Source organism: Daphnia pulex, chromosome 5, assembly GCF_021134715.1.
Source record: "Daphnia pulex isolate KAP4 chromosome 5, ASM2113471v1".
NCBI classification, from domain to species: Eukaryota; Metazoa; Arthropoda; class Branchiopoda; order Diplostraca; family Daphniidae; genus Daphnia; species Daphnia pulex.
Window position 1 is genome coordinate 1,794,606 of NC_060021.1, and position 25,905 is coordinate 1,820,510.

Below are 25,905 nucleotides of genomic sequence, written 5' to 3' on the forward strand. Positions count from 1 at the left end.
TGAGTCCTCTTTGTTGTCTAAGAGCCCTTCCAGCAAGTCCAATTGAATTGGCATGTTTAAAAATCTTCCACAAGATGGTAACTTGGCCACCATATTAACGATACAGTCTCGTTTCCAGCTCATTCCTGGATTCAATTAAATTTCATTTACATAAAGCATAAAATGACTCAATAATACAATTTACCTGATGCGTCGATGAGCTCCTTAAAATTAAAAAAATAAACATTTTACTGTCGACCATGAACACAGATAAAGACCACTGGTTAATACTCTCCATAAGAGAATAATTAACATGGCCAACTGTCACCAACATTCTTGCTACCTTCCTACGATTTCTCCAATCTTGGACTTCTTGCCCCCCCCTCTAGTGTACGTTTTCATCTCTACACTCTGCTTGATTCTATTCAATTGCAATGATTCAATTGATTTCTCTGCTTTTTCAATTGGCAAACGTCAAAATTAAATACAATATGAATTATAAATAAAAATTGTTGTGAAAAAAATTACCTAGGACTTTTAAACAACATCAAAGAATTTTACCAAGACAGAAGGAAAACAATCTTCGTCTGCAAAACCCTTCGTAGCCTCGGTGCAGTACAGTACTTTATCCACTAGAGGCACTACAAGCACTCCAAGAACTTGGGGTCAGTAGGGATAGGGCTAAAAGGACAGCACATAATCAACCAGTCGTCTTTATCTATGCCAGAGCTATGGAATACTGGTAATGCCACTGATGGCGAGCCCTTCCATTGCTTTTTTCTCTGGAAGAGAGACCTGCTTGCCTGCCCTGTCCCGTTGCTATAAGCGCCACGGCGGGTGTGTGGGAAAATAGGGTATAGGAATGGTATAGGAATGGAGGGAAAAGTGGAGGAGTGGTCGAAGTGGTCGAGATCGATATCTTAGCTCCGATTTTCACTATCGATTCGTAAAGTTGGCTTCAGCCCCAGTGAAAATTTCCGAGAGGAGGAGTTAACATGGCAGTGGCGCTACCCAGTATTCTATAGCTTTGTCGCTTCGTAGCTAACCGCTTCGTATCTGATCAACTGACTGATCAGTCGGTTGTTTATTATGTTGTAAAGGGTAATCGGCCCGTGTGCGACCAATGAAGACTGTAACACTGAGAAGACTAAAACGATGGATCGCGGCTTGCTTTTCTCTGATCTTCTTACGCTGCCATTTGTTGCTGCCCCTGCTGAAGATGTGAACATTTTCCTGTAGCACTAAAACCCATGAGTTGCTGGCGTACTTGATGTTCATGCTCCGACAATTTTGAAGACCTACACTCTCCGTCTAAGAAGACGGACGGACGGAGTCTGGATGACGGAAGAGATTCTGAATATATATGCCAGGCGGAAGGTGGGCGGTTTGAGAGGAGAAGGAGATCTACTTCGTTAACGATTGAAAAAAGTTAGGGCAGTCGCTATAGGGCAGCTCCATCTGTAGGCAGGTGATTTCTGTTGCGAAACTAACTTTCTTGAACACCCAAACTGCTGAAAACACTGGGAAAAATCCCTCTTCAAGATCGTGGATTCTTTTCTGTTGAAGAAGTTTAGTTTTAGTACCTTCTCACAATTCCCTTGAGGAATCAATAGAATGTTAAACCATTTCTTCATAAAAACGATTGATAAATCAGGAGTGATTTTTATGCTATGGATTTTGACTGGACTAACCTAGCTTGCCCATGCATCCTCTCTAATTTCACACACCTCCTTAAAAGTTTCTAAAGTTTGTGAGTTCATTAGACAGTGAATATCCTTTTTGTAAATTATGGTGTTGACTAGGTTGAACCCACACAAAAAGCATCATAGTTTTGCTGTATCATGCGACCTTGTTCTTTTTAATAAATGGTTTTTAGTACTATTTGTTTATCTACTTGGCGATGCTATGTTTATTCACGTTTAATTTTTTTTAAACAGTTTATAAACACAACAATGACAACGTTTTCAGCGGTTGTTACTAGAAACTAAAATGAAATATCTGGCAAAGACCATAATTTCTAGGGTAAATAACTTAATATTACAAAACAATCATCAGAAAACGAGCCAGATTTTCGTATAGAGCTCTTTGGGGTTGCCTTTTCATTTGCGATAACTTGGCGACGCAGCAGTGAATTTCACAACACGAAACAGAGGGAAAAGTGCGCGAAGTCCTTCCCCCCATCGTGGGTGAATTTTGCAACCCTAGGAGGCGTCAAATTTCAGCTTAAGCTTTGCTTATGCGACGTTGCCTGTTATACGAAAGTCTGTGTATTGTTGCTTTCTCTGTCGATCTGATGGAATGGGTTCGTTGTAATTGCTCTTTAGACAAGTTCATTTCTCAATCGGTATTCCTTTCTTTTTTCACATCTAGAAAGCTGGTAAACAATGCTTGCAGTTCGTCAAGTGTCAACTTAAAAATTATTTTAAACTCCGCAATTGACGATTTCGTGTAAAAGGCAACCCCGCATAAGCAAAGCTTAAGCTGAATTTTGACGCTCTCCTAGCTAACCGTCCTTATGCGCACTTTTAATTGTCTGGCAGCTTTCGCGCTGTGAGCCTGTGACATTGGCTGCTGCGTTGCCAAATATCCGTGAAATGAAAAAAACAAACTTGAAGAGCTGTATACGCTAGCATGTTGTTTATTTTTAACAAGCGATTCCCCACTCAAAGAGACCGTTTGGAGGTTTTTTGATTTAGCGGAAATCGTCGCTGGGGGTTCTAAAAATTAAGAAGTAGATGGGTTTTGTGCAAACTTTTCGCTAAGTGGATTGGTAAAAACCGCAATCGCCTAGCTTTTGTAGTTTGAGAGATATTCCCAAAAAACTGAGAGGGGGTAGCCGAAATTTGGACATTTTTCGGTTTTTGTGCAGCAGTAGAACCCCCAGCGACGATTTCCGGTAAATCAAAAACCCCCAAAACGGTCTCTTTGAGTGGCGAATCGCTTGTTAATATCTTCATTCTACTATCCCCTTCTTTCAAATTCCCGCCATAGTGGCATTTGCCCTAATCTGGCAACGTCATTTGTGCTTGCAGCTAACGGCTAGAGTGAAGGACTGAAGGAAGACGGAAGGAAGGCTATTGATGCTCTATGAGTTAATTTCGATACTTTGAAGGATGATTTCAGTAACTGAAAACTAAATTTTTTAGCTTATTCTTTAATGAAGTGTCTGAAGCAGTGGAGCCATGAACCATTTGCTGCTAGAAGATTTGATAGATTTCTTCTTTGATGGTAGACACAGGCATTGCATGCATATTCCATAGCATTTCATTAACACCATACCATGACGTTGGATACAGTGTGATATCTAGATGAAGGAAATGGTTTTTAATACGCGTCGACTTTTTTAAATATAATTTATACAGTAAAATATATCTTCGTGCCAATGGCTGCTTCCTGCTGTGTAAACACATTTTTCCGTTTTTTAGCAAACAGAATTTGTTTTGAAACGTAATGGTAAAGTTGCTTAAACGTAATTATTTGGGTTTTCTTAGTTGAGGAACTGCATTAAGTATTTCGAGAATTGTTTGCAATATTTATATTTAGAGCCTCAACTTCTTCATCAACAGTTTATTCATCAACAGCATCTTCATCTGAAATCTCCAAAAGTACCGTAGTGCCATCTGAGTCCCCATCATATTTATGAGATAATTCGATCCCATTCCATTCACCGGCCGCCTCCTCTTCTATTTGTTCTTCCTCCGACTCCGTCTCGTTTGCATCGCCGTCATAACCCAAATTTGTGTCTGCACTTTTCATTTCCTCTATTTGACGATGCATTATGAATTAAAAAAATAGCAATATATAAATAATTAAATATAAAAATTCCATTAAATCTATCTAAAATTGAGTCTTGCACTTACGCAAAGGTGGTCTCCTCCAACGGAGTCGAGGTGGCTGCACCGTATGGAGGATAGAGGTATCCTAAAAGAGTTCCGAGTTAAATTATACCGAAAATTAAATCCACTGAAAATTGTCTTACCGGTTGCCACTTGGGAATATCAAGTGGCGCAGTAGGATCATCATCCTCATGGCCTTCCCAATCACGATAATTCCATCTGCCACCCCATGTTATAAAGTTTCTAACAAACAAACAGATAAGGTGATAAGTTTAACTGAAATTTAATGGGCAAACAAAGAAAATATTGAAAAATTTGCTTACAGCTCTTGATATGATTAATAAGTTGGAGAAAAGGATGAACGAGAGGATGAACGAAATACAAAAATCGAACGAAAAATGAATAAAATTAAGCAGAAGTCAAGCAATTAATTGCCTGGAGTAATAAGGAATCCTCCAAAACTGGTAAGAGCATTACTGCCTTGGTAAATTGAACCTTCCGCTAACTTTACTCCAATAACGTTGTGTTTTTCCAAATAAACGGTTACTTGCATCTGTAGTGGAAACCAACCGTATCAATCATAAGAATTGACATGGCTTTCTGCCAACACAGTTTCCGTGTTAACTTTCGTCAAGTGAACCGTGAGGGAACTGGTTCGGGAGATTTCTCTGTTCATTTTCAGTGCTGAATTGCAATGAAATGGGAAAATTAAAATACATTTTTTAAAAAAAAATATCAATAAACAATATTAATTCCTGCGAAGTAAAAGTGGTAGACACCCGCCACTGGAACGTGAAATAAGCCCGTGGTTACATCAAAAGCCTTGCCCAAGTTTAGCGCTTTTTTTTCGTAAGGGATAATGGAACCCTATGTATCGTAGCCTGTAGTACGTTGCGCATAAAACGCAATGCTACGAAGGAGTACTTCGTTCGATTCTATTAAGGATTCCTTATTACTCCAGGCAATTAATTGCTTAGCTTATGCTTAATTTTATTCCTTTCTGTTCGATTTTGGTATTTCGTTCATCCTCTCGTTCATCCTTTTCTCCAACTTATTAATCATATCAAGAGCTGTAATTTTTCAATAAAAAATTAAGATTTTTTAAAAATAATAAATAAAAGTGTACCTGTTGAAGAAAAAGTGTTTTCTACCTGTCCTGTCCTAACACTTCCGTCAATAAAATAAACGCAATCAATCCAAAGTAAAGCTTTTCCTGTTGGCAATGAATTTGAAATTAATTAAAACAAAAATTTTACTCCTTGAAATCTTTCTTTCCACAAAATCTTCTACTCCTTTAAAGGGGGGAATCTTCGACGGAGTCTTCATTAGGGATGACGGAGCATCCAGTTCGTTTCAATGTAAGCCCTAAAAAAATTCAAGCTCTTATCATGTATATTTAAAAAACGGAATTGAAATGTAATTACTGGTAAATTTTCAGGACGTCTTGGCATTTTTTGCATGCGAATGATGAATTATTTTTTCTTTGAAATACCTGTCATACTTTAACTACCAAAGAGGTCGGGATGTTGCACGGGTTGTATATAGAGGTGATAGTCGTGTCATTCCAAATTAATTAAATCGGATGTATATGAAGTTGGCCCATATGGTTCTCAAAAAAACAGACTGGGCTCTTTACAGGCAAATTTCTTCGGCTTCATCTGAAAGTGAATTCTCGATTGCCGGACGGCACTGCCTATGGCGAAAAATAGCATTGCGGAAAAAGTTCTAGCCGCAAAAGTTCTTTTTCCATTGCAATAAGTAATTTTTAAGGCCTTTGCTTTTTTAAATGGACCTTGTTTCTTTTTCTTTTGTCTGGTTGATTTTATATCACTAATAAGATTCTGTTTTGTCTCAGTTCTTGTTCATTGTTAAACACAGCGTTTCCAATTATGCGAGATTTTGGAGAAAAATAAAATAACTGGAATCATTCCGGGTTTTTTAATGCAATAGCGGGAGAAAGCCAAATATTAATTGGCAACACTGGTTTTAACACCTGCAATTTTAAATATAAGTCAGAGTATAAGTCGAGGTTAAACACACAGTGTAATTTAGACATTAGAACAATTATGGGATACATCATCAATATTGCAATCATCCTAATGGCAATGCGCAGCTGGCCCTACGGTAAATCGTCCATTTACTTATTTTACAGACGCAGTGCATGCTTTCTTCCCCTTTAAGCTCACGAAAATTACATCGCCAAGTGACCCCTGCTTGATTTTTTCGTTTAACTCCGTAAATGAACCCCGACCCATCTATCAAAATATTCGATTTCTTGGTAGAGCCACCCTCAACAATCTGAAATTTGTTTGACAACAGCTGGGAAGCAGCAGGTTGAGGATCCATGTTTGACCTATACAAAAAAAAATTGGTTTATCATGTTATCAACAAAATATAGTCAAATAAAATGATCTACCTTTCTTCTCCAGTTTCCGAAGACGAAGAACCTGATGGCTCAATCTGCAGATCGTCAACTGTTTGAGAAGATCCTGGATCCATGTTTGACCTATACAAAAAAAATGTTTATCATGGTATCAACCAAATAGAGTCAAACATCTACCTTTCTTCTCCAGTTTCTGAAGACGGAAAACATTGCTTTTCTCATGGTAGAAAACAAAAAAAATGGCGAAGAAAAAGGTGAAATCATGCGAGGGGGACAAAAATGGGTGATGAAATAGGTGATATCATTGCTGGAGGGACGAAAATTAATGGCGTAGACTGAGGAAACAAGATTGATGGCCGATGAGAAGGAGAATAATTCACTTTCTCCATAATTGTCTCTTCTCTACCAACGGTATTTTCAGAGGGGATTAAATTTGTGGCACCAGCCTCTGAAGGAAGCACATTTTCAATTTTTTTTCAAAGTGCAATTGGAACATTTGAAAATGTAGAAACGCTTGATGCGTCTGTAGTCTGCTGTATCCTTCCCTATAAAGGTAATACATATTTAACACAATTCCACACAATTTAACAAACAATTTAACACATTTAAAGAAGGAGAAAAAAAAAGAAATTAAAAACTTACAAGTAACGCAGCGTCGGTGCTGTCATTTTTTCATGTAATGCACTCCAACTTCTGCTCTCTGGGTTTGAATTTGCTACTGCAGCTTAGACAATCCATGTCAGTTAAATGATGTACGAAAAGTGTTTGGTGTGCAGTGAAATTGTTCTGTTTATACAGTTTGAATAAGCCTAGGCCGAGGGCGTGGTCTTCCTTCTTGATTTTCGTTGCGACCTTGGAAACACTCGCAGCCACTGATGACCACATTAGAGGATTACGACAACGTTACATGCGACACATTTTACAACTGGAAGTATACACAAGATGGAATACATTGGTGTGTCCTCCATTGTAGGAGGAAGAGCGAGTCCGGCCAGAAGAGCGAGTCCAGTTGGAAGGAGGAACTATATATATTCTGTTCCTTTCCTCCAGCAAGTCAGTCGATCTCTGACAGTTCAACTGCCAAGTTCTATACTCTCTCTCTCATAATCGCTAATTTCTTACAGTTTTTGCAATGGCTTCACTACTTACTTGCTTCAAGTGTCGCTTAGAAATCCGTGTCAATTAGCAAAAAGTGGAATGTAGTTCTTTTAAGAATAGATTCCACCGTGTTTTGCGTAGCGGAATTTCTACAGAGGACTGGAAGGAATTTCTACTTTATTGAAGGCTGCTTTCGTGTGCTTCGATTGTATTCCAGTTCCACAAACGGGCGGTTCTTTTTCACATTTAATCAAAAGTTCTTCTACTGCTTCTCATTTTCATGGTTTTCCTACTCTTGTTTACGATGTTCCGTCTTTCAATGCTTTCAACGATTCTTTTTTGAAAACGTCACATTCGACTTCTGTGTTTAATGATTTTTTCTAATTTAGCTATTGATGTGACTAACTATATTAATGATTAACAGGTGAGTAAGACTGAGGAATCTCCCGTTCCTGCTACTAATTTTGATTTTAATTTACAGGAATACATGGATGATCTTTCATCGTGGAACAAAATATCGACAAATAAAACTAATGATTCTTTTTCAGAAGCCGTGATGCCAATTAATGCAGTAATTGTTTTTCCTAATCTTTCTTTGGCTATTCATACCTGTACTAATGGTTTTTTGACAGATTCTGATGATATTTCTTCCCCTCCCCCCACCACCTCCCCCGTTGTCACCAAGCCATTTAGCTTTTGATTTAGGGTTCGAGTTGGATATTACGCTGCCACCACCTTCTATATCCTTCTTATAACGAAATTTTAAATGATGTATCTTTGCTTATCCCCCCACCCTCAATGTTTTTTCGCCCGGTTATAGTGAAATGATTTTGTTCAATCCAAATTGTAATTCAAGCACGTTGATGGTGTTGTTGCTGTTTTTTTCTCCAGGTGGAGCAGCAATTGAATGACATCATTCTCCAACTGTTTCGCCACAAAGAGATCTACCAACATATGATGCTGTAGAGGTTTCCATCAATAGGACTCCCCTCTATGAGAACTCACATACACCTTTCGTGACAAATGTTCTAACAAAAAAAAAGTGATATTCTTTTTGGCGGGATTGGTTTTAGGTACAGAAAAGGACCAAAATCTTTAACCTGGAGATGAACGTCGTGGTCAAAGAAGATAGGTTGTCTTGCAAAGGTAATTTATTCGTTAAACTTGACCATTTTAGAAGATGTAATAATTTTTTATTTCCAACTTTCATATCAAGGTTATGCAATTAAAGAGATATGAGCCAGCAGAACCGAGTGATTTCACCTTCTTGCCCATGCAGAAGAAAATCCATACAACCATCCACCAAATATAATGACCGCTGAATTGATTGATGTCCGGAACGAAGCCAAGAAGGAAGGACTGGTTCACAATTCAAACCTGCAAAAAAAATATGTGAGAAAAGGATCCGAAAACTTCAAGTTAACTGAAGATTTTTATACAAGATTTAACTTTTAATAATTTTTTCTTTCTTATTATAAAGGTTCCGTTCCCGCGGATAGTCTCCCGAATCTTCTGAACTGCGTACGTCATGTCAACCGATGCCGGGAAAGCGTCAGACCACCAGCTCCATCTAAGGATAATCCATTATTTACTATTGATTTGTCAGGCTTTCGCCCAGATTTTACTTGGTTGCCGTAGAAGTAGTACTTGATGGGGTTTTATGGCGACATTTACTTTTTGCTACTCCACTTCAACTTAGAAATCTTGCAAATATTAAGCTTTGGATGGAGGATGGGATTTTTGAAATTATAGCTCTTCCTTTTAAACAGTTATGGTCAATTCATGGTACTATTTTGGGGGAGGGTGGGGAAAGCAAGTCAGTCCCTCTTTTACATGTTGCCATGACTAGAAGAAAGGAGGCTGACTATGTGGCAGTTTTAGAACTTATCAAATCAAAATTACATGCACCTGCTATTAAACAGTTTACTTCAGATCACGAAAAGGCGCTTTGGAAGGCTGTTGCACGAGTTTTCTTGAGGTGCTACATTAGGGCTGTTCTTTCCATCAAATCCAAGCGGAAATGAGAAGATTGAAAGACAAAGAGCATTTGTCGATCGCATACCAGACGGATATATATTCGACGCATCATTCAACTCACTTTTTGATCCGATAGGTACTGGATCTTTGAAATTATTTTACATAATTATTGATGAATTGCTTGATTTATTTAAAGCGTTTCACATTTCTTGCCATTTTTAGTGACTTCAAATTTTATTCCAGACTCTCTGTGGCTGACCCGTGACATCGACCGTCGGTTTTCAACTCGTCGATATTTCACCTATACTAATTCTGTCCTCCGTCGGTTATTCGGTCCTTATAGACCATATGCTTTTAACTACCGTTCCAACGCCAATGAATCTGCCCCTGCACTAGAATCTCTTCATATATCCCCAGTGGGAAGACCACAATATCACCGTAGAAATTAAGGGGGATTGAACTTGAAGGTATCAAATTGATCTATTCAATCGCAAATGAATCATATTTGTCTAACTGGTACGTTTTTTTCTAATCAAAGTACCATTATATGCACCAGTTTTACGGTGCAAAAAATGTTTCCCATGAGATTTAACGAATTTTCGATTTATTTCCACTTTATTTCATTATTTAATCATTAACTAATATTGAATGTTCATTTGAGAAATTTCACAATAATATGAAATAAAACTAAGTTAACTAAATTCTTGTTGATGACTTTCATCTTTTTTCGTTTTTAGTTGCCTAACTCGGCTTTTGTTTCAACTTGGTGGGGAGGCCGGGAGGAAGAATGTTTGGCAACGGCGTTAATGGCTGTGTGAAAAATTCCACAAAATTACAAAAATGTGATCGTCGTGACGTCGTGTCGAGTTGGTCGTGCTAGCTTCATATCTTTGCCACAGTTAAATACATTGTGATAGCAGGTAAATACCTTATAATAAAATTATATGATTCGTGGGGCTTTAATAAAAGCATCATCACGCTTCAAACTTGGCTTCAAATTTGTAAAAAATTCTGTTTCTTATGAGCATCAGTAATGAGACAATGCAGCATGGCATGCATTTAGCAGTGTCTTTGTTTCAATATGAACATTTTTCTTCTCCCTACAGAGATGTGTTGGGCCAGTCATCATCTTCAACTACAAGTGAAGGTTGTCTTGCCATCATTCAATCTCATCAGTAGCAGAGTCAGCTTCATCAATTCGGTATTCATTTTGCCACACTCTTACTCATTTATTGTCTATTATGTAATTTATTCCTTTGCGTGACACATTTTTGCAATTGCATTGTGTTCCATGACAAGGTTACATTTATCGTTTATAAATATGATTACCCACTGTCTCATTTTGAACTTGCTCATACTTGTGGCTCTTGAAAGTGTTTTCTATACAAATAATTTTTTATTTATGTAGGTTAAACAGCATGACATGTAAAGGAGAATTCACTGATGTTGGACAATTCATCTCCTCCCCCTTCAGGTTTGTTTTATCAGGTTGCTCGATATTTGGGGTGCTCAAAAGACTACATCTGCACCAAAGTAGGGATCTTATAAAGACGCAGTAAAACCCAAAAATTCTTTCAGAATCTGCATAAAGGCTGTAAAGGTACTACATTATAAAAAAAATGTTGATGACTTACTTGGTTTTAATTAAATTTTCAATGTCTGGTCTTTAATAGAGATTAAACACCGTGGGCATAATTTTGTCAATTATGTCAGCGTTCAGCTCTTCCATATAATGAAATTACCCACCGTTCTTCTGCCATTGAATCTCCCAATGAAGAAGAATCTCTATATTTTTCGCCAGTTGAATATCCCCAATATCACCGTAAAAAATGAGGAAGATGAAGGCGTAAGGTAACAAATAGATCTATTTAATCACTTATGAATTGTATTGGTCTATAAACTGGTATCTTTGTTTTCCAAACAGAGTATACGGTAATGAGGTGTCAAGTTTAGAAAAAGGACTTGGACCATCAGCAGGCAAGGATGTCAAGAGAAGTTAAATACAAAAAAGAATAATTTTATTTAAAAATGGTAAATTCGTTGTGAAAGAAAGACATTTAACCAAAAGAAAGAAAATATAATTTTTTGTTGGACTTGCTTATAATTGCATTGAATATCTAGAATTTAGAGAACACTTTCATGGGAAGCTTCATAAATTATTTTAATTTTACTTTATTTATCTTGAATTTAACATACAGAAAAAATAGATCGACTTTGATCGTATTTGTGGTCTATATGATTACTGTAGAACAACCCTCTTTGCTCGGTTTACCCCAAGGAAGTGTTAGACGACAACTGACTTATTGCCTTTTTGGGCCCCATTTCTCCAAGTAAGCCCTCTAGCGTTAAATAGGTAAACAGACGTTAAATAGAGACAATGCACTGTGACATCTAGGAGTAAAATATGAACACACGATGGGAAATATAGAAGCTGCGGGAAATGCAAGTTTCAAAAATCGGTGATCTTACAGCACACGTTTCGTTATGAAGGAATATATATAAAAAATTTGTGTAAATGCTCTAACACTGAAGTATATCATTTTTTCTACAAAAATTTGGGCATTAAAATGAATATGAAATAGGTTTGCAACCGATAAACAGGATACATAGATATATTTCTAGCATATTAAAGGTCTCAGTATTTTGGCTACAACCCTACTAGCATACGTACGTCAATAGGACGTTTCAAAGTCGTCCGCTTTGTTTGAGCTGGACATCCAAGCCAGACGTCATTTTTCATTGTTTTGTACGTCAAAATGTCCTCTCCAATGAACGTCCTAACTGGTAATCGATTTGGTGTCCGAAAATGAACGTCGAATGGATGTCAAACAAAGAAATAAAAGAATTGGAAAAAAGAATTTCCCTCTACGAGTGCCAAACCTTGGCCTTCACGCATACTAACTAAACGCTCTTATTATTACACCATTTGACTTGATATAACAATTAAAATTTTATGTATTAATTTTACAAATCCACACACTAATCAGAATAAAATTTTCGTACGACTCCATAATGCGTATGGAATATTATGAAAGAACCGGACAGAACAATATAAAATAACTAAATTTTATAATATTTTTTTACTTAAATCAATTATTCAATTGTTTATATTCTCTTAAAACTAAATAAAAACTATAGAAATTTACATTTTGATAGGCTTACAATTGTTATTTCGATCAAATGATTCGTGTTTCTGGCAAAGTGCGTCTCGTGGATGTCCACTGGACGTCAGTTTTCGTCTTTAAATGAACGGTATTAAACTGATTATTCGATGGATATTCCAGCTAGGAAACAAAAAACAGAAGATGATCATATCATAATCGACCGTCAAAAGGATGTCCGCAGCTGCCGGAAAATGGACGGACCTAGTTTGGATTGCCGGACGTTCTATGAACGTTCTATGGAAGACTTGTGCTATTGGGGATTTTTTTTTTTTTTTTTGGGGGGGGGGGGTATTTCAGTATTTTTTGTTCGCGGACTAGAAAGGCGGCATGCCGACTGGAAGCAAGGATCAATGTATCCAGCGATGAATCGCATTCAAACGTGATTGCTGATGACATCTCCTGTGTTTCTGCCAAAGCCGTCAGGGACCTCCGCACCGTTATCAGGAAGCATTAGACCGTCTCTCTCACCAACGCCCAGCACCAGGGCCATGTGGCGAGAGGACTCACACTGGGCAACTCCATGACATCTCCCGGCTCACTTCGTGCAAAACCAGCCTCTCCTTTGGCGAATGAAGCCTCCTCCACAATAGCCGTCTTGGCATTCTTTCGCTTTTCGGCACTATTGGCCTGGCCGCTCCCAAAACAAAATGCCGAAGATGCAAGGAAGTTGTGGAGTCCACTTCCCACGTTACAAGCCACTGCCGCAACAACCTGCCAGCTATCGGCCGCCGTCATGACTTGGTACTGGCCGAAATAGTCAAGACCATCACCAGATCTGGTCACACGTCCCACGTCAACAGAGTTTTTGAGAACTCCACCCTCAGGCCAGACATAGTCGTTACTACTCCTAACATCATCATCGACCTCACCACCACCTTCGACGCTCCTGAATCGCTCTACGCTGGATTTGCCAATAAGGAAGAGAAATACAGTTGTCTTGGACTCACGCTCTCTTTCGTCATCGGAGCACTTGGTTCCTGGCTTCCGTCCAATAATGCAGTCACCTCCACCATTAGAATCCAGCTCTCCGCGTGGATGCGCCTACGGAGGAAGTGCCGACTCATGGCCATCCAGGGTTCAATAGGCATTATCTCCCGCAATATCCGTGGTAACCGCGAAATGGACGAAGACCTTTCTTCTACTCATCCATCACCATAACGTTCACCTCTGTTCATGCTCTCACACTCCTCTCACACTCTTTTTATTGCATTAACTTGTTAAATCTTACACCATATAAACACATATCAATGTATTTCGACCAACCATATTCGAGTAAATACATGTAGCTTAACTCCCCTTGTAATAAATCTATCGGTTGCTTGCAACCACCATTGTTTACACGGTATCTTATGGCAAATATTCACACCGTTAATTGATATAAGGTAAAAAAACTATATGGGACACGGCCAACGATAATACGAATTGGGATAAAAAAATAAGAGGTTAAATGTGAAATCCAATCAAACTAAATTTGAACTATTAGGCGGAATACACTACTGAGTGAAAGGCCATATTTTAATACTTAGGATGAAACGAGAAATCGTTAATTGAAATATCACAATTTCCCTTTCGGGGAGGAAATTTGAGGAAATTTTTGGCTGTAAGAAAAAATCACGCAGTAAGGATTATCTAGACCAAAAATTGACTAATGTTATAAATAATTATACCAAAAGATAGAGAATAAAGCGTTCTACAATAAGACATAAGGTTATCTCGATACTTTGAGTATTTTTTGAAATATTTCGTTACCAGGAAATGGAAGAAAACTGTGAATTTTTGAACAGCGTATTGCGACAACAAATTAAAAAAAACACATTTTTCGTTTTTCATAATGTCTATAGATCAATCGACGCAGAATTTCAAGGCTAATCCATTGATGTTCATTATTTATGGGTTTTATTGCTAAGTCAAAGCATTATTAACAAAACATTATTTCAGTTTCGTTTGATCGATTCTGGCCAGATCCAAGAAAATTGGCACTTCTATTTGTTTGAAATTGATGAATATTTAATTATAATCAACCGAAAGGGCATCTTGTAATACTTGGGATTAAGCGATACATTGTTTCAAATCTCACAATTTCTCTTAAGGACAAGAAATATAGACCCTATGCTAGCTGTCAGAAAAAATCACGTCGCAAAGAATATCTAGAGTAAAAGTGGACTAATGCTATAAATAATTATACGAAATATACGGATAAAAAGTTTTACAATAATACATAACGTTTTCTAAATTTTTTGAGTATTATTTGAAATATTTCGTTACCAGGAAATGGAAGAAAACTTCGAATTCTTGAACAGCAGACGCGTTTTTGAAAAAATAATTTTTTTTTGATATTTCACAATGTCTAATTATCAATCGACACAGAATTTCATGGCAAATCCATTGATGAGTATTATTTAAGGGTTTTATTACTTAGTTAAAGCATTATTAACCAAACATTATTTCAATGACGTTGGATCGAGTCTAGAAAGATCCAAGAAAATTGCCACTTCTATTTGTTTACTTGATGAATATTTTTTTATAATTGACCGAAAGGGCATCTTGTAATATTTGGGATTAAACGAGAAATTGTAACAAATATCACAATGTCCCTTACGGACAAAAACTTTAGACCCTATGCTAGCTGTAAGAAAAAATCACGCCTTAAAGAATATCTAGAGTAGAAGTGGACTAATGCTATATAATTGTGCCAAAAGATAGTAAATGAAAAGTTTTACAATAATAAATAAGGTTTTCTCAATATTTTAATTTTTTTTTTGTAATATTCCGTTACCAGGAAATGGAAAAAAACTGTGAATTTTGGAAAAGCAGACGCGTTTTTGAAAAAGTTTTGGAAACCAAATATTTTTTCGTTATTTAACAATAACTGTACATCAATCGACGAAGAATTTCAAATAAAATCCATTGATGTGCATTATTTATGGTTTTAATTGCTTAGTTTAAGCATTATTAACCAAAAAATATTTCAGTGACGTTGGATCGAGTCTGGCCAGATCCAAAATTTCTTGTTCACCCTGAGGCCCGTTTCCACACTGGGCTTTGAGTCCTTATGGCACAACGTCTTTTTCATGAAAATTGTCACTTCTATTTGTTTGAAATTGATGAATATTATTTTTCTTAATTGTGCGAAAGGGCATCTTGTAATACTTAGAATTAAACGAGAAACTTCTTTTCCGCCGTGATGCCCGTTTCTAAGCCGGGTGTTGAGTCCTTAAGACCTAACTGCCATGATTTGTTGAAATTTTTTACCATATCAAAATTTTATTCATTAGGTATGTAGGTAGTAGAACTATAGATCATCAACGGCTGATTCAATAAACGTTTTTATGGGACTTGGAAAGGGGACTTCAGAATAGGAATTAGTGCTAGAAATTGTTCCCTAGTGTTCCTTGTCTAAGCTTAATTGCCTAGTAATGATAAGAAACGCTCGTACCGAAACGTTTTGGGATATGAGGTAGCTGGACTGCCTCATTTGGCCAGAACGTATGGGTATTAATGTATCCCTGGTTTTCTATTTTAATAAATGCTCTCTCTTTCTCCGCCCCTTCTCCTCTTCGCTCATCCTTACTCCATCAATTAATCGTTCAAGACCTCCACACATTTCTTGATTGTAAATTTTAAACTATGGAAAAAGTTATTCGCTGTATATTTTTTGCTTGCTGGGAAGGTTCTATTTGTCCAAAAACTTGTCAAAAACCACTGTCAACTTATGGCATCATTGGCATTGTGTCTAAGTTTATTGTCATCTTCTTACATTATGTACAGAAAACATTGTAACTTTATACATTCCAATCCATTAAACTTTATTCCACCCTCCCAAACAAACTTATTTATATTTTTTAGTATGATTATCAACGTGGATTAGAGATACACTCAGATTTACCAGGAATATAATAACCAATCCTTCATTTTTCTCAGTAATATCCCATGGTAAAATGATGTCCCTTTTCCTTAACTGTTTTTTTTTTACTTGAACTTAGCAAATCCAGCCGCAACATATACAATCCGTGAGCCCAATTTTATCTCACAAGAGATGACTTCAGTTCCTGAATAACTTGGACCGCTGTCAAATCTAACCCAGAGGGTAATAGAATCAGAATGTAACAATTAAAAATTGACCCAAGTAGAATTTATAATAACAAACCATTCAAGACTGGAATTTCAGCTTATATCCAAAATGCACTCCGAGCCGAACAGGTCTTCATCACTTACCAACTAGCCCTAGGAAACATTTCAAGAATGGAAACCGAAGTTAAGGAAAAACTCAATTCTCAATAACGCAATTAACCAAAAATTGTCATAAACCGGATCAGGCAGGAAATACAGGACAAAATCGTCAAAAAATCACGTTCTCCTAATAATGGACGACGTAGACTAACATTACCTAATTTAACCATCAATAAAAACCAATTTTCCAATCAGATGATAAATCTGCAATCAGATGACAACTCCTTTTTCAAGTCCTGATGCCTGAACCAATCCCACAACAACAAATACAGCGATTCAACCCTCCTTTGCAATCGCAGTTGGGTAACAACAAGCCCAAGGGACTTTACTTAACAGGAACTCTCATGCCGCAACTTCGTTACATCCATTTCTTTGACTTACAAACCAATGATCTTCAAACTTTCCAACTCAGTTTTAGCTTAATTTCAGAAGCCGTCACGCGCCTTATAAAAAAAATTAACACACCTATCGTTTTCTTTAAAACAAAAATTTATCATTACCAGAGAGAATGGCTTTCAAACTTTATTGAAAATACTTCAACCGTCCAACACCAATTATCCTGGGTTCATGATTAAAGAATCATTAAATCCCTATCCCAACTCTATAATCCTGATACTGTCCCATCTTCTTTGTTCCATGACAAAAAAATTCTGAAACTGAGAAACTCAAATTCCACACAATTCCATATCTTAAAAGCTGATAAAAGACGTAACACTGTTATATGGAATGTTGCAGATTATGATAAAGCCAATAGACAGTTATCTGATCAATAAAAGTATAGAGAACTCTCTCAAAAGGAATTCACTTAAAAATTTAAAAAAACCTTAAGAAACAAATTGTGCTACCTCTGAAAATTTATTCGCTCCTCCACCTCAACCCACTGAAGACGAAGCCATCTGCGACCGTCCCCTTACCGGCTCTAATTTCTATTATTTACCAAAAATCCATAAAAACATGGAAGCAACAAGTAAGAATTTCTTGGTATACCCAACGAGGCCATTACTTACCTTTTGAATAAATATATAACATAATTAACAAGCCATCTACTCAAACTCGTCCCTGGCCCTCTAAAAGACAATCGAAATATTTTTCAACAACTGCCATCCGTACCCTTACTGCAGTATTCTTTACTGGTTATATTGCCGACGTAACCCATCCTACTTTCCCGTGAAAACTTGCATTGAAGTTTCCACCAGATTTTACGGATTACTTTTCTTTCCTAAAATAAGTAGTACGTATTTTCTTAAATTCTCACTCTTGTATTTACTAACTCCATGATAAGCTATGAAACAACACTATTTTTTATCAATTAAAGTATACGGCTATGAGAGGCTGTAGGGGGAGACCGGGGTTTGTTGGCTCACTTTTTACACACCCGGCCCTGCACCCCGTAATTTTTACCAGAATGGTAAAATATTTTAAAATATGAAAGCTTATTATCTTAGCTGAAATATAGCGTCGAAAGAAAACGATAAAATGACTCATAAACAGTGATAATGAGTGATTTATCTTTTTGATTTTAGGAACAAATCGCCACCGCTACTAGGGGAAAGTTGGCCGCCAAGAGAAAAGTGCGAACTTTTGAACGACGAAATTAATGGGCCAACTTACCCCAGCTAGCAAACAATGTTATGGGACAACTTGCCCAGAAAATAAAATGTCCGATCTACCCCATGAGTAGGTATCCAGATTCTAAATTTAAAATGAAATAGCAAATAAACTTTATTTTAGAAACCAAAATACACAAATTTTAGCCAAGAAAATAAGTTTTCTTTTCTCAAAATATTAGTTAATAACGAAATACGTGGGAGAAAAATTACTGGGGAATGGGGGATATTCTTTAACTGGGTGTATTTTCCCAATGGGCGAATGTTAACTAATTATTTTGAAGTATTTTTATCCAACCTTTTCAGAAGTGCTGCATCTCAAGAATGGTCATTGCCTTGTATTGAACTTCAAAGTGAAATTAAATCCCAAAGATTTCACATTTCTTGGCATTATTAGTGACTCCAAATTTTAGTCCTCCTCCTCTGTGGTTGTCCCGTCAAATTGCTCTCTGTTGCCGGCTTTCCGGTCCCCGTCTTTCCGGTCACCTTTCTGACCGTCGCCGACGTCCTGACCTGTCTTCCGTCTCACTCGACCACATTTTGAAATTTACCACCGTTCTTCTAACATTTAACCTGCCAGGGAACAAGAATCTCTTATGTGTTACCCAGTTGAACATCCCCAAAATCACCGTAAAAAATGAGGAATTTTGTTGTTTTTGCTGCCATATAGCGGTTAGTCCCAAATATGTTTTTTGTTTCTAATGAATTTGCTTACCCCCCAGATAAAATGGGAGACCTACATACCATCACCGAGATGTGGAGTAAGTATGGCCATCTTAAATTCTCCCAACCGGAGATTTCATTCCAATCCGGAAAAGTTAAATTGAAAGTTTTCATTTTGTCTATGTTTCTAACGAGATTTAATCAATATTCAATTTATTTTCACAGGTTGCTCGATGCCTGGCGTGCCATAAAGAATTTGTCTGCACAAAAGTAGCGATGGGTTAGGTTAGGTTAGGGTAGGTAAGTAGGAGGAGTAGGAGATTAGAAGGACGCCTTGAGGAAGTAACTCTCCAATCTGAATGCCCGAACTGCATCCTTAGTTCTCCTTTCGGTAACGTCCCTGGATGGGCGAGGGGCTCGTTTCAACACAACTTTAGTCACCTTGGTATGGGATGATACATGGAAGGAAACTAAACCATGCCAGCTACGAGTACTAGAAAGAGGTACGGGAGTACCCTACCAAGTTCTATACTCTCTCTCATAATTGCTAATTTCTTACAGTTTTTGCAATGGCTTCACTACTTACTTGCTTCAAGTGTCGCTTAGAAATCCGTGTCAATTAGAAAAAAAGTGGAATGTAGTTCTTTTAAGAATAGATTCCACCGTGTTTTGCGTAGCGGAATTTCTACAGAGGACTGGAATGAAAATTCTATTTTGTTGAAGGCTGCTTTCGTTTGCTTCGATTGTATTCCAGTTCCACAAACGGGCGGTTCTTTTTCACATTTAATCAAAAGTTCTTCTGCTGCTTCTCATTTTCATGGTTTTCCTACTCTTGTTTACGATGTTCCGTCTTTCAATGCTTTCAACGATTCTTTTTTTAAACGTCACATTCGACTTCTGTGTTTAATGATTTTTCTAATTTAGCTATTGATGTGACTAACCATATTAATGATTAACAGGTGAGTAAGACTGAGGAATCTCCTGTTCCTGCTACTAATTTTGATTTTAATTTACAGGAATATCTGGATGATCTTTCATCGTGGAACAAAATATCGACAAATGTAATTAATGATTCTTTTTTAGAAGCCGTGATGCCAATTAATGCAACAATTGTTTTTCTTTAATCTTTCTCTGGCTGTTCATACCTGTACGAATTGTTTTTTGCCAGATTCTGATGATATTTCTTCCTCTCCCCCCACCACCTCCCCCGTTGTCACTAAGCCATTTAGTTTTTGATTTAGGGTTCGAGTTGGATCTTACGCTGCCGCCACCTTCTACATCCTTCTTATAACGAAATTTTAAATGATGTATCTTTGCTTATCCCCCCACCCAAATTCAATGTTTTTTCGCCCGGTTAAAGTGAAATGATTTTGTTCAATCCAAATTGTAATTCGAGCACTAGTGTTGATAATGCTGTTGCTGTTTTTTCTCCAGGCGCAGCAGCAATTGAATGACATCATTCTCCAACTGTTTCGCCACAAAGAGATCGTCCAACATATGATGCTGTAGAGGTTTCCATCAATAGGACTCCCGATCGGCCTCTATGAGAACTCAAATACACCTGTCATGACAAATGTTCTAACAAAAAAAAAGTGATATTCTTTTTGACGGGCTTGGTTTTAGGTTCAGCAAAGGACCGAAATCTTTAATGTGGAGATGAACGTCGTGGTCAAAGAAGATAGGTTGTCTTGCAAAGGTAATTTATTCATTAAACTGGACCATTTTAGAAGATGTAATAATTTTTTATTTCCAACTTCCTTATTAAAGTTATGCAATTAAAGAGAGATGGGCCAGCAGAACCGAGTGATTTCACCTTCTTGCCCATGCAGAAGAAAATCCATACAACCATCTACCAAATATCATGACTGCTGAAGTGATTGATGTCCGGAACGAAGCCAAGAAGGAAGGAATGCTTCACAAGTTCAAACCTGCAAAAAAAATATGTGAGGAAAGGATCCTCAAACTTCAAGTTAACTGAAGATTTTTATACAAGATTTAACTTTTAATAATTTTTTCTTTCTTATTATAAAGGTTCGGTTCCCGCGGATAGTCTCCCGAATCTTCTGAACTGCGTACGTCATGTCAACCGATGCCGGGAAAGCGTCAGACCACCAGCTCCAGATAAGGATAATTCATTATTTACTATTGATTTCTCATGCTTTCCGCCAGATTTTTACTTGGTTGCCGTAGAAGTAGTACTTGATGGGGTTTATGGCAACATTTACTTTTTGCTACTCAACTTCGACTTAGACATCTTGCAAATATTAAGCTTTGGATGGAGGATGGGACTTTTGACATTATAGCTCTTCCTTTTAAACAGTTATGGTCAATTCATGGTACTATTTTTGGGGAGGGTGGGGAAAGCAAGTTAGTCCCTCTTTTGCATGTTGCCATGACTAGAAGAAAGGAGGCTGACTATGTGACAGTTTTAGAACTTATCAAATCAAAATTAAATGCATCTGCTATTAAACAGTTTACTTCAGATCACGAAAAAGCGCTTTGGAAGGCTGTTGCACGAGTCTTTCCTGAGGTGCAACATTGGGGCTGTTCTTTTCATCAAATCCAAGCGAAAACGAGAAGATTGAAAGACAAAGAGCATTTGTCGATCGCATACCATACGGATCCAGATATTCGACGCATCGTTCAACTCTCTCTTTGTCTTTGCTACTTACACCATTCTTAAATCCGGCAAGTATTTTTTGAAATCGATTCAATGGCTCCACCTGCTCTATCTGGTTATTTGTCATATTTAGAAAAAAATTGGATTGGGGAAAGCACTTACTGGCAAACTATGAAATGGTCAGTCTACACCCGATTGAAGAGGACCAACAACTAGCCGGAGGGTACGCACAACCGATGGAGAATTCGAAGAGAGGTACATAAAATGACGGTATGCAACCTTTTTGAATTTTTGTTTAAGGAACAGAAACAGTTTTTGCTTACCAAAGATTTATGGAGTTATAATTATTTGGATAAAAATCAGTGTGTGAAGCAGAAATTGAAAGATGAGAGATTGAGTGCAGAGTGGGGAGAATACGAGAAATGGAGGGTTCATAAAATGCATAAAATTACGCCTTTTTAACTTTTAGAAAGAAATTGCGGATATAGTACGGTGCAATTTAAACTACTTTCCGGCCAACATTGCATTCATTGATTCCGAAGAAGATGATAAATTTGTTTTGCAGTTTTCCAGGTTCTTATAAGACAACGGCCCTTTTTAGGGCCACCAAACAAATAGATAAAAGAGTTCAGTAAACGAAGTGTGACTGCGTCCTTTAAGGGGCCGTTCACATACTACGTAGTGGGATTTTGGCGGATTTTTACCCCCTCCCTCCCCTTTGTAGTAGATTGAAGTATTCGAGCTGACTCCCCCCTTGAAGTTACGTAGTAGTTTGCTCGACCCCCCTTAAAAATATAGGCGTATATATATTTCGAAACTCAATTATTTCTGTATTAAAAAATAAGCATTCTTTGTATCATTTTTTATAGTGACCAATTGAAAATTAACGATGCAAATAAAAAAATAAATAATACCATAACTGACTGCTCATGAGGAGCTTTCGCCAAAAATAAACAACGACAGCGTTGCCAGCTTAGGAAACACAAACTAAAAAAAATTTTAAATTTTTGAAAATTTGTTTCTACTACGTATCAAATCCTCGGGCTCCCCCCTCCCCCCGTAGTATTTTGAAGTTATTTGCCTGACCCCCTCCCCCCCCTCCTAAGCCTACTATGTAGTATGTGAACGACCCATTAAAATAATTTGCAAGATGGCGTTGTGGCTTATTTTTCCCACCTCGGCCCACTCGGATCTCGGCCCACCTGAATCTCGGCCCAACTGAATCTCGGCCCACTTGAATCTCGGCCCACTCGGATCTCGGCCCACTAGAATCTCGGCCCATTTGAGTCTCGACCCACCTGAGTTTCGGCCCACTCGAATCTCGGCCCACCTGGATCTCGGCCCACTCGGATCTCGGCCCACCTGGATCTCGGCCCACTCGTATCTCGGCCCATCTGGATTTCGGCCCACTTGGATCTCGACCCACTTGGATCTCGGCCGACATGGATCTCGGCCCACTCGGTTCTTTTAAGAGCCAAAAAAAAAGAGAAAGGCATCGGCCAGAAAGGCAACTGGCCTGACCAAAAAGGCAAATGCCTTTCTGGATTCACCTTTTTTTAATTGGCCTTTCTGACTAACAAGACGTTTTATTTTTTAAAAAAGTGAACAAGCTTAAACAATTCTTGCAGAAGAAGTAGTATTTAGCAACACACCAGTTTCGTCTAATCTTCTGTTAATTTCTATCAGAAAATTCTAATTTTCGAAGATCTAATTTCAATTTAAACATTAAAATGGATTTACTTGGATCGATTTTGAATAAAATGACTAAGCCTCTGACTATAGATGAACAGAAAAATAAAGCTATGCAAAGTAAGTTTTTCTTCATCCTTTTTGCATGGTGTTATTGTAATTAACCTCTATAATGAATTAACTCCTCTATACCATGTTTTTTGTAAATTTTGACAAAAATTCATAATTCAATTAAAATATTGGCTTCTAATTATATCCATCCACAGATAGCGCTTTCAGTAATCAATTACCAGCTTTGTAGTGAATAATGTTTCCGTTTCTTTCTTACTGGACTAATTTTAATTGCAATTGAAATATATTTACTACACGTTTCAAACAGTGTAAGTTATTTTGATCTGGTGTTTCTTTAGTGAACTGAAAAATTTTACATTTTGCTGTCGTCAATAGGTGAAAGAGTTTGTCTATTATTACTTTGACTGTGCCAGCCAAGAAGAACCTCCCTTTTCAAGTGCATATGTCTTGCAATCGAGAGAAAACGATGCTGATTGCACACCTGAGCAATATTTACCAACATCGTCGATACGTCAAATCAAAAGATGATCACCAGTTGCTGGAAGCACTATGTCCCGTCTCAAATGACTGTGAGCCCTTTGCCCAGTATCCTGACCCGAACAACACGCGCACGTCTATCACCAAACAAGTTGTGCTCTGTGGTGCCATAGCCGACAGTAATATAGCAGTTATATAGCGTATATGTACAGTACATATACATTTACAATGGTATTTCCTGTTTATTCTGTACCTAAGAAAACATGGATCTAATGTCCAGTTCCTTATTAGATACCCCGACACTAAAAACGGAAGATGGGAAAACTGTTCCTGTTCTTAACACTGGGATAGCTAGGACATCTCACAAGCAAATGAAATTTAGAAACCCACCAAACAGGCAAACCAGTCTAAGTGAAGATAACAATCATTTCAGGACTGGCTGTATCTTCCAATTTTTTTTCACCCATTTTTTACAATAGTGTACAAGGATTATATAAAAACCCAAAAATTGGAGGAAGCACATTCGGGATCTCGACCCTTCTAATCCTAACAACAACGGTCTGCAAAACGAAGATTTTATTGGTCTGAAGGCTAATGATGCTAAATCAAGGTTTCCCAAGTTGTACAACCGCCCAAACCGTACTGCCGAAGGTTGAAATTCGGGACTGAAAACCGTAAATTATACTCTTCGCGTGGAATAAAGTAAGCACAATAGTTTAAATTTCAAATAGACTTTCAAGATAGCTAGCTCGCCATTTTAGGTCTGATTAGTCCCCGCTATTTTGAATTGCGTCTTTTTTTTTCTGCAAGAGATTACCCTGTGTATTCTTTATGCGGCAGGAAGAGTATTAAAATTTCTACGACTTCATTCGTGGGTGGTAGAAATCCTTTATTCGGCATCGCTCACACTGCTGTGGGATGCGTCGCTATTCTCCTTGACAAAGTTTTCCTCGTGAGACATATTAAATATGGCAAAAGCCATTAGGTGAGTCATCTTTTGTGCAATTAAATTTTTTTTTATTGATTGTCGAACGAAATGTTTTTTGAATTCCGAATTGGTAAAATGAGTTGCGACAGTTTTTAGTAAAAAGTTGGGTTCTTGAACCCAGAGCGTAGTTGTGAAATAATTCAGAGCCTTACCGTATCCATGACGACACGAGCACAAAATGTGCTTTAGTAATCGATTTTCGATTTCACTTACCTTTAACTTTCTTGAATCGCAACAAAAGGGAAATGCCCAACATGACTCCTATTTCAATACCAGTGCATCCCTCCCCCTAAACAAAATTGTTTTTATCGTCTTTCTGAATTCTCTCTCTGAGTCTCTCTTTTCCTTTCCATTACTCGTCTTCGCATGTGTAAATGAATATTGCAAGTGAGAAAAAAAAACCAAGAAATGCTGAAAAGGACAGGAATTACAATGTGAAATTGAAAAGTTCAAGAGGTATTAAGTCTGCTGAACATAATCCTTTCCCATTGATTGATGATGCATTCGTCAACTGTACTAAAAATTCAAGAACAAACCAAAATATCACAATTCATGCAGAAAATAATCGTGCACTAAGTAACAGTCTTGAAGTACTTAATAAAGTAGGGGATAACATGCAAATCTTTATTCTGTTTTTTTTTATCAGTGCTGAATATGAAAAAGAATGCAGCGAAGAATTGATTCAAGAGAGATATCGATTTACACAGAATTGAATAATTCAGGTGTACCTTCGTTCATCCAGTTACAAATTTCAGGCCTTGTCAGAGAGCAAACAAGAAGGCCAGAAATAGTAATCTTACTTACTTTACTCTTACTCTCCTTACTGAATTTGCATCAACGTTGGACATGGAATGTGAGACATTAAGTCGTAATTTTTTTGTCATTCTGTAAGCATTGAAATTCTGATGTAACAACACAAATTTTTCAGAAACAATGGATGAGAGGCAGTCTTGATGGTGCTCAATTGATAATCAAAATCAGAAACGATATATCAAGAATTTAAAATGTTCTTCAAATTTTTTGAAGTAAAAATTAATTTTTGCAATGTCGTTTCTTCCTGGAGCAAAACAGATTTGACACATACTTTTTGAAACTATCCAAAGCTGTAAAGACGACGTTCCG

The 25,905-nt window shown here is 37.4% G+C and overlaps 1 protein-coding gene across 1 annotated transcript; it reads left to right on the forward strand.

Moving 5' to 3' along the window:
- Positions 1-23,507: 23,507 nt before the first annotated feature.
- LOC124193884 (cell cycle control protein 50A-like) lies at positions 23,508-24,451 on the forward strand. Its single transcript, XM_046587874.1, has 2 exons — positions 23,508-23,974; positions 24,294-24,451. The coding sequence occupies exons 1-2, from the start codon at positions 23,761-23,763 to the stop codon at positions 24,449-24,451; spliced, it is 372 nt and encodes a 123-aa protein (XP_046443830.1). The 5' UTR covers positions 23,508-23,760.
- The last annotated feature ends 1,454 nt before the right edge of the window (positions 24,452-25,905 follow it).